The sequence below is a fragment of the Pleurodeles waltl genome, chromosome 7 (genome assembly GCF_031143425.1).
Source record: "Pleurodeles waltl isolate 20211129_DDA chromosome 7, aPleWal1.hap1.20221129, whole genome shotgun sequence".
Classification (NCBI taxonomy): Eukaryota; Metazoa; Chordata; class Amphibia; order Caudata; family Salamandridae; genus Pleurodeles; species Pleurodeles waltl.
In genome coordinates this window covers 401,971,445-401,983,835 of record NC_090446.1, presented here as the reverse complement: position 1 = coordinate 401,983,835, position 12,391 = coordinate 401,971,445, and the positions used below count along the sequence as shown (strand labels likewise).

The 12,391-nt window shown below is 46.3% G+C and overlaps 1 protein-coding gene across 7 annotated transcripts in view; it reads right to left on the bottom strand.

The window, feature by feature from the left end:
* The window catches only part of PHF20 (PHD finger protein 20), a 1,394,195-nt gene that overhangs the window by 1,045,700 nt on the left and 336,104 nt on the right, over positions 1-12,391 (bottom strand). For all 7 annotated transcript variants that reach the window (XM_069243878.1, XM_069243882.1, XM_069243883.1 and 4 more), the window contains one exon: positions 2,022-2,258. In XM_069243878.1, coding sequence (XP_069099979.1) covers positions 2,022-2,258 — 237 coding nt within the window. The remainder of the gene's footprint in view (positions 1-2,021; positions 2,259-12,391) is intronic.

The following is a 12,391-nucleotide window of genomic DNA, read 5'->3' as shown; positions in this document are numbered from 1 at the left end:
GCTTCTTATGTTTTTTGGGAGAAGCATGGGAAGAAACCTTGTGTTCCTTCTTCTTTGCCTTGGCCAAGAAGAGCTTCACTTCTCGTTCCTTCAGAGCTTCCGGATTCATGCTCTGGCACGAAGAACAGCCTTCCACATCATGCTCAGAGCTCAAACACCAAATACAATCCGAATGGGGGTCGGTCACTGACATCCGACCCCCACATTCCCTACACAGCTTAAACCCGGACTTCTTCGGAGGCTACATTGTAACTTCAAGAGATCGCTACAGTAACCAACGGGCCAGGAAGAAAAACCGTTGAAGTCGAATGCACGGAAAAAAGAAAACTGACGTTAGTACGCCGATGGGGACCTCTAGGAAGAAGACTTTCCGTCGGATGCTGGCGCAAGGATCGAATTCATAAGGTGAGGAATCCACAGGTAGTTGTATCCATCAGAAAAGGCCTGGCACAGGAGGGGGAAATGGCCTGGCAGCGAAGGGGTTAACATTTCTTATTAGCAGTGCTTAAAAAGAGTTTAAGTGATGTATGATGCAAAGTATACATCTTTTCTATAAAAACGCTGGGCGAATCATTAACAAATCATTTTAATGGGCAATTTCTGTAAATAAACGGTCGATGATGAGGGCCTTATGTTTACGGATAGTGTTCACAGAGATGTAAAAAATAAACAGAAGTACTAAATCACAAAGTCATGCATGCTGGGATTGAGGAGATGCCTGGATAGCCTTAAAGTGACAGTGCAGTTTTTTTTAACCCACAACACGCATTTTAGGGACTATGAAAAGGTGCTTTGGACAGCAGTTTTGCTACATACCTTATAAAGACTTAATATTCTAATGTTTGTTTTTATACTTATGTGTGTAAAAAAAAAAAGCAAAAATAGAAAGCAAATGTTGAATTTACGTAGCCATTACTTACTACTTTAATCTGGGATGTTTCTTCCTATGCCTTTTTAAAGTCTCTCCAGATCTAGCATGTGTGAGGACTCACTAAGTATATATAAATATAAACGAAGATGCCCTGATTGAGAACTAAACACAAAAGGATCCCCTTCAGTGGGTTTGCATAATATCAAGGTCCCTCGGGAGAAATATATACAGTAATGTCCACAAAAACATACAAGGGAAAGGCGGCATAGCTTTACAAAGCAGTGCAGATAACTTTTTTTCCAACAGATATACACTTAGGAACGTCTCAAATGGAGGTATAATGCTACTGATAGGACTTCACAGGTTTACACCTTGGATAAACACCCCTCGTGTGTATGCTGCTTAGGTACCCGAAGAAAGAGTAGAAAGAAGAATCTATAATTCATTTAGACTGTGATGACTACAGCGAATCCCTGAATATCTAATGTTGTCATACTGAGTGCCATGACAGCGATCAACAGGGAAAAGATAGAAAGAGGTCCCTAAAGTCTTAGGTGACGCCGAAAGAAAGGATAAGTAATGGTCATCTAACTGATTTTTCTCTACCCTTACCAAACAGGAAGGAAAAATCAGGTTCTTCTGAAACAAAGGCGAGAGTAGACTTTGATCTGGGTTAGTTTTGTTGGTCAATATACTGCAAATGTTTTTTCTCTGTCCTTAATGGTTACACTTTTTCGGCAGAACTTCGTCATTTATCTTGTGGCTCACAGGAATACACAATTCCCTTTGGAAAACGTCATATTTTAACCTTTTAGATTATTTTTTATTACTAATTGGGCATGAAAGAATTTTAATATTTGCCAAGGAATCAGGCACAGGAACAGATAATCCTATAAATTCAACACAAATATGACACTGGAATGGAATCTTAAAGCAGGGAGTTTGAAGTGGCTGAAAATCACGTAAAACCCTTTTTATTATTATAAATATCAAAATGTACTTATTTTATTATAGCATTACACCCGTCCCATCAATACTAATTGGGCCACAACAGACAAATGACATGCATGATTCTGGTGTACTTTCATGCCCAGTTTCTCCTGAGCAACATATGTCACAGTGTCAGAACAAACTGCTTACAGCTACTCACTTTGAAGAGGTTCCTTTGAACTAGAAGCTGATTCTAGCCAGGCCTCAACCACTTCTGCAGTCGAGGGTGCACGCACTACCTCCGTGGTCTTCTGAATATCAGCAGAGGAGAGTCTGGAGGACCTTCTTCGTACCTTGACTTTTTCTTGGCCATCCAATGACATATTTCTTTTCTTCCGTCTCTGAATGTTGTGTGATGATGTGGTTGGTTTCTCTATGTGGACTGACGGGAGACCATCTAAAATAATAAACACAAAGTATGAGCTGTGCAACTAGAGTGTCATCATACATCGTAATATATAAATTTGATTCTGAAAGAAGAAATCGTTCTTATATCAAAGTAGCATGTTACATCATAGCTGGGCATATTCATTCCGAATGAAGGTTATTTCACTATTGATCAAAACAAGTCACTTACCTTTCGGTAACACTATCTGCTACAGACAATATCTAGTTGTAGAATCCTTACCTTTGAATTTTCCCCTGGCACCAGGCAGATCTGGAGACTTTTCTTAAGCCGTTATGTGGCGTCGAGTGTCTCCACATGTGACATCGTTTATGACAAATATGATGTTGCGGTTCCTCTATTAATGCCTCCCCGGCACACTGACGTCCGTTTCCTTTCACGACTTTCCATGCCAGAAGCACAGAGTCATGAAGAACACCGACAACTGGTATGCCACAACAAAGGACCTAAAGGGGAAGTCAGAGTCCCTAGAAATCAGTTCACAAAGCGGGGAGGGTGGTTGGGACGGTAAGGAATCTGCAATTAGATATTGTCTCTACCAGATAATTCATTACCGAAGGTAAGTAACTTGTTCATCTGATAGAGACTAGTTACAGATTCCTTTCTTTCAAATAGATACCCGGGCAATACCATCCACGGAGGTGGGTCTGCGACCCCAGATTATACTACAAAGTCCTGCAAGACCGAAAAGGCTAAGTACCCGTCCCTACAGACAGGAGTGTTCAGGTAGTAATGATTGTTAAACATGTGCAGGGATGCTCATGTTTCCCACTGACAGATATCAAGGACTGGAACGAACTCTGCATGCTAACGCAGTTGTCGCAGCTGTAGCTTGAGTAGAATGAACACTCAAACCCTCGGGGGTTGCTTTTAACCGGTTCTGTGCCTTGGACGAGGTGACCTCATCCAAGGCACCAGTTCCCGTGTGCCTTTGACACAAGGGATCTTTTTTTCCTATTTTTTTTTTTTTTTTTTTTTTTTAGGTGGGGAGCGACCCCTTAGGCAAGGGTGCTCCCCTAGGGGGCAAATTATATTTAGGCCATTTCTGCCCCCCCACCGGGGGGGCGTGGCGGCAGTAACCTCTAGGCACCAGGGCAAACTTTTTTTTTGGTGTTTTTTTTGTTTGTTTGTTTTTTTAGAGATGGGGAGTGACTCATTAGGCAAGGGTCGCTCCCCTGGGGGGCAAATTGTATTTAGACCATTTCTGCCCCCTTTGGGAGCAGATTGGCCGATTTTAGGTCAATCTGCCCCCAAGGAGGCAGAAACCACTAGGCACCGGGGATTTGATTTTTGGCGCCAATGTCATGCAGGGGGAGCGACCCCGTAAATTTATTTTAGGCCATTTCAGACTTAGAGAGACTTAGGGGAACGCTGGGTGGGAGGAAATGTGTGGCTCCCCTCTGATTCCAGAACTTTCTGTAACCGAAATGAGGAAAAAGTGTTTTTTTGGCCAAATTTTGATGTTTGCAAAGGATTCTGGGTAACAGAACCTGGTCAGAGCCCCGCAAGTCACCCCATCTTGGATTCCCCTGGGTTTCTAGTTTTCAAAAATGAGCTGGGTTGCTAGGTTTCCCCAGGTGCCGGCTGAGCTAGATGCCAAAATCCAGAGGTAGGCACTGTTTTCTATGAAAACATGTGATGTGTCCACGTTGCGTTTTGGGGCATTTCCTGTCACAGGCGCTAGGCCTACCCACACAAGTGAGGTATAATTTTTATCGGGAGACTCAGGGGAACGCTGGGTGGAAGGAAATTTGTGCCTCCTCTCAGATTCCAGAACTTTCTGCCACAGAAATGTGAGGAACATGTGTTTTTTTAGCCAAATTATGAGGTTTGCAAAGGATTCTGGGGTCAGAGCCCCACAAGTCACCCCATCTTGGATTCCCCTAGGTCTCTAGTTTTCAAAACTGGACAGGTTTGGTAGGTTTCCCTAGGTGCCGGCTGAGCTACAGGCCAAAATCTATAGGTAGGCACTTTGCAAAAAACACCTCTGTTTTCAGTCAAAACACGTTGTGTTTTGGGGCATTTCCTGTCGCGGGCACTAGGCCTACCCACACAAGTGAGGTATAATTTTTTATCGGGAGACTTGGGGGAACCTAGATTAGCAAAACAAGTGTTATTGCCTCTTGTCTTTCTCTACATTTTTTCCTTCCAAATATAAGAGTGTGTAAAAAAGACATCTATTTGAGAAATGCCCTGTAATTCACATGCTAGTATGGTCACCCCGGAATTCAGAGATGTGCAAATAACCACTGCTCCTCAACACCTTATCTTGTGCCCATTTTGGAAATACAAAGGTTTTCTTGATCGCTATTTTTGACTCTTTATATTTCAGCAAATGAATTGCTGTATACCCGGTAAAGAATGAAAACGCACTGCTGGGTGCAGCTCATTTATTGGCTCTGAGTACATAGGGTTCTTGATGAACCTACAAGCCTTATATATCCCCGCAACCAGAGGAGTCCAGCAGACGTAGCGGTATATCGCTTTCGAAAATCTGACATTGCAGGAAAAAGTTAGAGAGTAAAACGTAGAGAAAAATTGCTGTTTTTTTCACCTCAATTTCAACATTTTAGTTATTTTCTGTAGGAAATCCTTGTAGGATCTACACAAATGACCCCTTGCTGAATTCAAAATTCTGTCTACTTTTCAGAAATGTTTAGGTTTCTGGGATCCAGCATTGGTTTCACGCCCATTTCTGTCACTGACTGGAAGGAGGCTGAAAGCACAAAAAAATTGTAAAAATGGGGTATGTCCCAGTAAAATGCCAAATTTGTGTTGAAAAATTGGGTTTCTGATTCAAGTCTGCCTGTTCCTGAAAGCTGGGAAGCTGGTGATTTTAGCACCGCAAACCCTTTGTTGATGCCATTTTCAGGGGAAAAACCACAAGCCTTCTTCTGCAGCCACTTTTTCCAATTGTTTTGAAAAAAAACACATTTTCCTGTAGTTTGGCTAATTGTTTGGCCTCCTTCAGGGGAACCCACAAAGTTTGGGTACCTCTAGAATCCCTAGGATGTTGGAAAAAAAGGACGCAAATTTGTCTTGGCTAGCTTATGTGGACAAAAAGTTATGAGGGCTTAAGCGCAAACTGCCCCAAATAGCCAAAAAAAGGCCTGGCACAGGAGGGGGGAAAAGGCCTGGCAGCGAAGGGGTTAAGCCAGTGCCTAGCAGATTTGAATGCAGAGTACAATCCAGATGGTCCACTTCTGCACTGCCTGACTTTTCTTTGCACCCAGATAGACCACAGAGTTGATCATCCACCTGGAACTCTTTTGTACGACCAAGGTAGAAGGTAAGCACTCTTTTTGGGTCGCTTTCTTAGAAGGATGTGGGGGTACGTAACAAGTAAGCAAGGTGATGGATTGACCTACATGAAAGGGTGTAACCAGATTTGGCAGAAAAGAAACCCTAGTGCAAAGCAACACTTTGTCGAATAGATGGAAAGGTAGAGTGGCTTAGATGACCATGCCTGCAGCTCACTCACCGTGTGGGCAGATGTAATGCCCACAAGGAAGGATGTTTTTAAAGTGAGAAGTCCGAGAGGACAATTAGGGAGAGGCTTGAAAGGAGCGCACATCAGAAATGTCAAAACCAAAATCAAATCCCATTGGGGTATAATAAATGGGGATAGAGGAAAAAGGTATGCAAGACCATTGAGGAACCTAAGCAACTTGAAGAAGGTTGATCAGGCAACCTCCAAAACGCAGAAATAGCAGACAAATAACCTTTGAGAGTGCAGATCCCTGTTGGGCGAAGGTAAGAATAAACAATAGGATCTCGCTAATAGGGGCAAAGAGGGGGTCAATAGACTTGTCTCTGCACCATACACCACACATTTCTTCCAACAGGTGTATACCGTCTTGGAGGAAGGATGCCTGGTTGCCAATATAACGTTACAGACTTTGGGAGGAAGGTCAAAAGCTGTCAACTGTCACTTCTGAATCTCCACGTAAGAAGGTGAAGAGTGGACACGTTCAGTGCAGAAGCCTCCCCTGCTGCTTCAACAGAAGATCCTCCCAAAGGGGCAGTCTGATAGGAGGATCAAAGGACATGCTCAGCAGCTCCAGATACCGGACTCTCCTTGCCCAGTCTGGAGCCACAAGGATTACTTTGGTCCGGTCGTTCTTGTTCTTCTTGAGAACTCTGTGCAAAAGTGGTATGGGCAGAAAGATGTACAAGAGGCCCGAGTTCCACTCAAGACAGAGAGAGTCCCGGAGCTCCTGCTGCCTTGGAAACGGCAACACAAACGCTGATAACATTGTGCGCTCTATGCGGAGACCAACAGATCTAACTAACGCGCTCCTCACTGCTGAAGGAGACCTTGTGCCACCTCCAGATGGATATGCCATTTGTGATCCACTAGGCATTTTCAGCTCAGTTTGTCTGCTCTGGCGTTCATACAGCCCGCCAGATGTTGAACCACCAGGGATATGCCCTGTTGTTCCAGCCACCTCCAAAGGTACAGAAGCTCTTGGCAAAGGGTTCACGCCCACCAATCCTTGTTGTAGAATCAAATGGCGGTGGTGTTGTCTGAACGCCTGCACCATCTTCCCTTTGGCAGAGGGGGAAGAAATACCTTCAATGCTATTGGGATCCCACTGAGCTCCAACAGGTGGAGTCCGGATTCTGCCAGAGACCAGATGCCTCTGATCGCCACCTCTCCCAGATGGCTGCCCCATCCAAGGAGTGATGCATCAGTCACTGTCAGATCTGTTTGGGGGAGGGAGAGGGATCTGCCTCTGACCCAATCGCAGTAAATTATCCACCACTGCAGATCTTTAGCAGTTCCCTCTGACATCTGGACCTTGTCAGAGATTTCCCCAATGCTGCGCCCACTGGAACTTCAGGTCCCACCACAGACTCTGCATATGTCATCTAGCATGTGCCACCAGCAGGATGTGGGAGTCCATGAGGCCTAGCAGCCTCAGTCATTCTCACCCAAATCCAGGATAGAGGATGAAACATTGGTTTTAGCCTGAACATTCTAGACTTGCTGCTTGGAAAGGTAAGCCCAAAACTGTACTGAGTTCAGAACAGCTCAGATGAATGGGAGCATTTGAAAGGGAGTCAGGTGTGACTTCAGCACATTTATATTGAACCGCAGCGAATGCAGGAGGTCTGCCGTAGTCTGGAGGTGAAAGACTGCAGCCTGTGATGAGCCCCTCTTCAACAGCCAGTGATCTGAATAGGGCAAGCCTGAAACCCCTGATCTCTGCATGAGCAGGAACCACCACCATCACCTTGGTGAACACCTGAGGATTGCTGGTAAGGTCAACAGGGAGCACGATGAAATGAAAGTGCTTGTGGCCCACCATGAACATCAAGTAACCTATACTGGCAGGCAGGAGAGGAATATGGAAATAAGTGTCCTGCAAGTCCAACTTTACCATCCAGTCTCTTGAGCCAGAGTGAGCATTTTGAACTTCTTTTTGAGGAAGAGAGAACAAAGGTCTAGGATAGGGTGGAGGCTCTTGTCCTTTCTGGGTACCAGAAAGAAGCGGGAATAGCAACCACAACCTACTTATAGCACAAGAAACCTCTCTATGGCTATGTAGGCCAAGAGAGCTATAACTTTCTCACAGAGAACAGATAAGTGATCTCCGTCATCCGATCGCAGGATGGTGGTATGGATGGAGGGGTAGTCTCAAAGGGCAGGAGAAGCCACTTCGGAAGAGCTGCAAAAACCCACCTGTCTGACGGGATGAATTGCCAGCAGAGTAGGTGATGGTGGATCCTGCCTCCATATGGCCCTATATGGGGAGAAGACTAGAAAGGCTTAGAGGCTGTTGCAGAATGGGGTTGGGAAGGTAGACTGGCCCGACCACTGGCTCCCCAATCCACAAGGTCAGTGGTGGGTTTAGAGGCTGCTGAAGAGGGAGGGTGTGGTGGACTGACCGGGCCACTGGCTACCTCACCCACTACGTTAGTCCTCAAAACCTACACTCTACCTTGTAACTACTATCTGCACTTGCCAAGGCTTGTTGGTGGCCCTGCTGGGCCCTGACCCTCCTGCACTCCAGCGACCGACATGGGACAGCTTGTGGGCAACTCCAAGGATCTCCTGCAATCCCTAGACTCCGCAGCTGGACTTCTTCCTTCAGCATCTAGCAGGAACTTCACCTACAAGAGGGTAGGCATTGCCTACCTCACCGCCTGGACATCTGCAAGTGGTTTGGACACTGGACAGCTGGACAACCGAGGCGTCCATTGACTCCTAAGGTTTCCGACACCACTTGACCCCTATGCACCTGGGCTCCCTTGTGTAATTACTGCGGTATTCTGGGCATCCAAGGGTGGGGGCACTCGCCAACCTTGTTTGTTCAACTGGTTTCCTCGGGTCGACAGGGAAGGGTCCTAAATCCATAAAATCCACGTGCCACAGTCCTGTGTTAGCCTATGGGACATCCCGCCTAGACAACTCTGCACCTACAGGATTTCTTGTACTTACCTCTGGTAATGTCTTACTCCCCAGATCCTAGCATCATAACACACTTACCTTGGTTGGGCACCTCCATTCTTATACCACTTTTAGTATGTGGTTTTCCCCCCACCCACCATAGGGCCCCATGCATTTCTATGCCATTCCCATTTGTTTTCTGAGTGTATGTTTTGTGTGAAGATATCTCTAAGTGGTGATATACCAAAGTTAGTATAGTCTTTAGTGTTATAATAAAGAATCCGTTTTTTTTTTTTAACACTCTGTGTGGTTCTTTCTTGCCTAACAGTTACTGACTGACTGACTACTGAGGTATTGTAGAACAAGTTACTTACCTTCAGTAACACATTATCTGGCAGAGACTGACTAGCTGCAGATTACTTACCTTAGAATTTCCTGGCGTCAGCTTGGAATCCGGAATTTTTTGCTGAGCAGTATCCTGCGTGCGCTGTTCGGATCCGGGTGGCGTCGCCGGCGTTGTTGGAGCATTCTGATGTCAGTCGCCTATAAAAGGCACCACCCCGGCCGCGTACGTCAGTTCTTTTACCCAAGAACTTCCACGCCAGAAGCACAGATTCATGGACAGAACCAACAGTTTGTCTGTGAAAAACCAAGGCCCTGAAAGGGCTGAACCCCAATCCTATTATACAGATCCACAGAGCGGGGAGGCATGGGTGGGTGTAAGGAATCTGCAGCTAGATAATGTCTCTACCAGATAATGCGTTAGTGAAAGTAAGTAACTTGTTTATCTGATAGAGACTTCTAGCTGCAGAATCCTTACCTTAGAATAGATACCTAAGCCATAACCTCCTGGCGGCGGGCTGCGGATAAGTCTTCTCCCACTAGAAAGTCCTGTAGGACCAAATAGGCAAAGTGTCTGTCTCTTCAGACCAGATTGTCCAGGCAGTATTGTTTTACAAACGTGTGCAAGGATGCGCACGTTGTTGCCTGACAGATGTCCGGGACTAGAACACCTTGTGCTACGCAGTGGTAGCAGCCTTGCCCCTGATGGAATGAGCCCACAAGCCCTCAGGAGGATGTTTCTTGGCCAGTGCGTAGCAGATCTTAATGCAGAGAACGACCCAGCATGAAATGGTTCGTTTCTGCACTGCCCAAACCTTCTTTACTCCCACGTACCCCACAAAGAGTTGGCCATCCATCTGGAACTTTTGTGCTGTCAAGGTAGAATGACAACGCTCTTTTTGAGTCGTAGGTGGAGTCGCTCCTCTTCCTTAGAGGGATACAGTGAACCAAAGAAGGTGGGCAGGGTGATATTCTGATCCAGATGACATGGGGTCACCACAGTGGGAAGGAAAGAGGCACGTGTTCTGAGAACCACCTTGTCTGGATATATAGTGAGATACAGTGGCTTAGATGACAGAGCTGGCATCTCACTCACCCTCCTGGCAGACGTTATTGCCACTAAGAAGGCTGTCTTGATGGTAAGCAGCCGCAAGGGACAGTTGTGTAAAGGCTCGAAGGGAGCACACATGAGAAATGTGAGGACAAGATGTAAGTCCCACTGAGGCATAACAAAGGGCGTAGAGGGAAACATATGTACAAGTTCTTTAAGAAATCTATGTACATTAGGAGACTTGAAAAGCGAAGGCTGATCAGGCAGCTGAAGCAACGCCGATAAGGCAGAAAGATAGCCCCTGAAAGGATCCATGGCAGAACCCTGCTGGGCAAGGAATAGAATAAAGAGAAGGATAGCCGAAAGTGAAGCAGAAAGAAGATCAATAGATCTTTCTGCACAATAATATACAAAACGTTTCCAATGGCAGGCTTACACCATTTTAGTAGAGGGACGCCTGCCTGCCAAAATAACTTTATAGACTTCAGGAGGAAGGTCAAAAACCATCAACTGCCGCTTCTCAATCTCCACGCATAAAGGCCCAGAGCTGACAGGTTCGGGTGGAGAACCTTCCCCTGCTGCTGGGACAGAAGGGGCAGCCTGATCGGTGGATCGTTGCTCATTTTCAGAAGCTCAAGATACCAGAATCTTTGTGCCCTGTCCGGAGCCACTAGGATTACTTGGGCAAGGGAGTTCTTTATCTTCTTGCGAATTCTGGGCAGCAGTTGTATAAGTGCAAAGGAGTACAGGAGGCCTGAACTCTACTCGTGAAGAAAAGAGCTGCCGAACGATAGTCGCCTTGGAAACTCTAACGTGCAGCACTGCTGGCATTGCGTATTCTCTGTGGAGGCAAACAGATCTAACCAAGGCTCTCCCCAATGCTGAAAGAGTCCTTGCGTCACTTACAGGTGGAGACACCATTCACGATCTGCTAGGCATCGACGGCTGAGTTTGTCCGCCCTGCCAAGTGTTGAACCACCAAGGTAATGTCCTGCTGTTCCAGCCTTGTACAGAGATGTAGGGCCTCTTGACAAAGGGTCCACGACCCCATACCACCCTGCTTGTTGCAGAACCACATTTCAGTAGTGTTGTCTATGGACACCTGTACCATCTTCCCTTTTACAACAGGAAGAAACACTTTCAATGCCAGTCGGATCGCCCAGAGCACCAGTAATTTGATATGGAGTCCGGATTCCACCAGAGGCCTCTGATCTCCACCTCTCCAGATGGCTGCTCCATCCCAGAAGTGAGGCATCTGTCAGTACTGTGAGATTTAGTTGGGAAAGTGAAAGGAGTCTGCCTCTGACCCAATCGCAGTTCACGAACCACCACTGCAGGTCTTTTGCCGTTACCTCTAAGATTTGAACTGTGTCAGCGAGATTCCCCTGATGCTGTGCCCACTGGAACTTCAAGTCCCACTGCAGAGCTCTCATATGCAATCTGGCATGTTTGACTAACAGAATGCAGGAGGCCATGAGGCCCAGCAGCCTCAGATTCTGTCTCACTGAAATCCAGGATAGAGGCCGAAACATCGTTATCATAACCTGAATATCCTAGACTCACTGCTCGGGAACATAAACCCTAAACTGCACTGTGTCCAGAACATCTCCAATGAAAGGGAGCTTCTGAGGGAATCAGGTGTGACTACGGCACCTATATAGTGAACCCCAACGAATGCAGGAGGTTTGCCGTAGTCTGAAGGTGGGTAACGAGAGCCTGAGACGTAGAATCCTTCAAAAGCCACTCATCGAGGTAAAGGAAGACTAAAATCCCTAACCTGTGCAGATGAGCTGCTACCACCACTTTCACCTTTGATGAACTCCCAAAGGGCACTGGTGAGACTGAAGGGGGGCACAGTGAATTAATAGTGCTCGTGGCCCACCTTGAACCGCAAGTAATGCCTGTGGACAGGCAGGATAGGGATGTGAAAATACTCATCCTGCAAGTCCAGCACTACCATCCAGTCTCCTTGGTCAAGAGCAGACCAGACCTGAGCAAGAGTGAGCATCTTCAATTTGTCCTTTTTGAGGAAGACACTGAAGTCCCGCAAATCCAGAATAGGGCAAAGACCCTTGTTCTTTTTGGGAATCAGAAAGTAGCAGGAATAACAACCACTGCCTATTTCTGACACTGGGACCCTTTCTATGGCTCCCTTGGCCAAGACAGCTGCAACTTCCTCGCGGAGCAAGACTAAATGATCCTCCATCAGTGGTTCTTTTAATGGAGGAATAGAAGGTGGGAAAGGCTGGAAGGGGAGGGATTAGCCCTTCTGTATGATCTACAAGACCCATTTGTCCAATGTTACAGACCGCCAGTGAGGCAGCTGAAATTGAATCC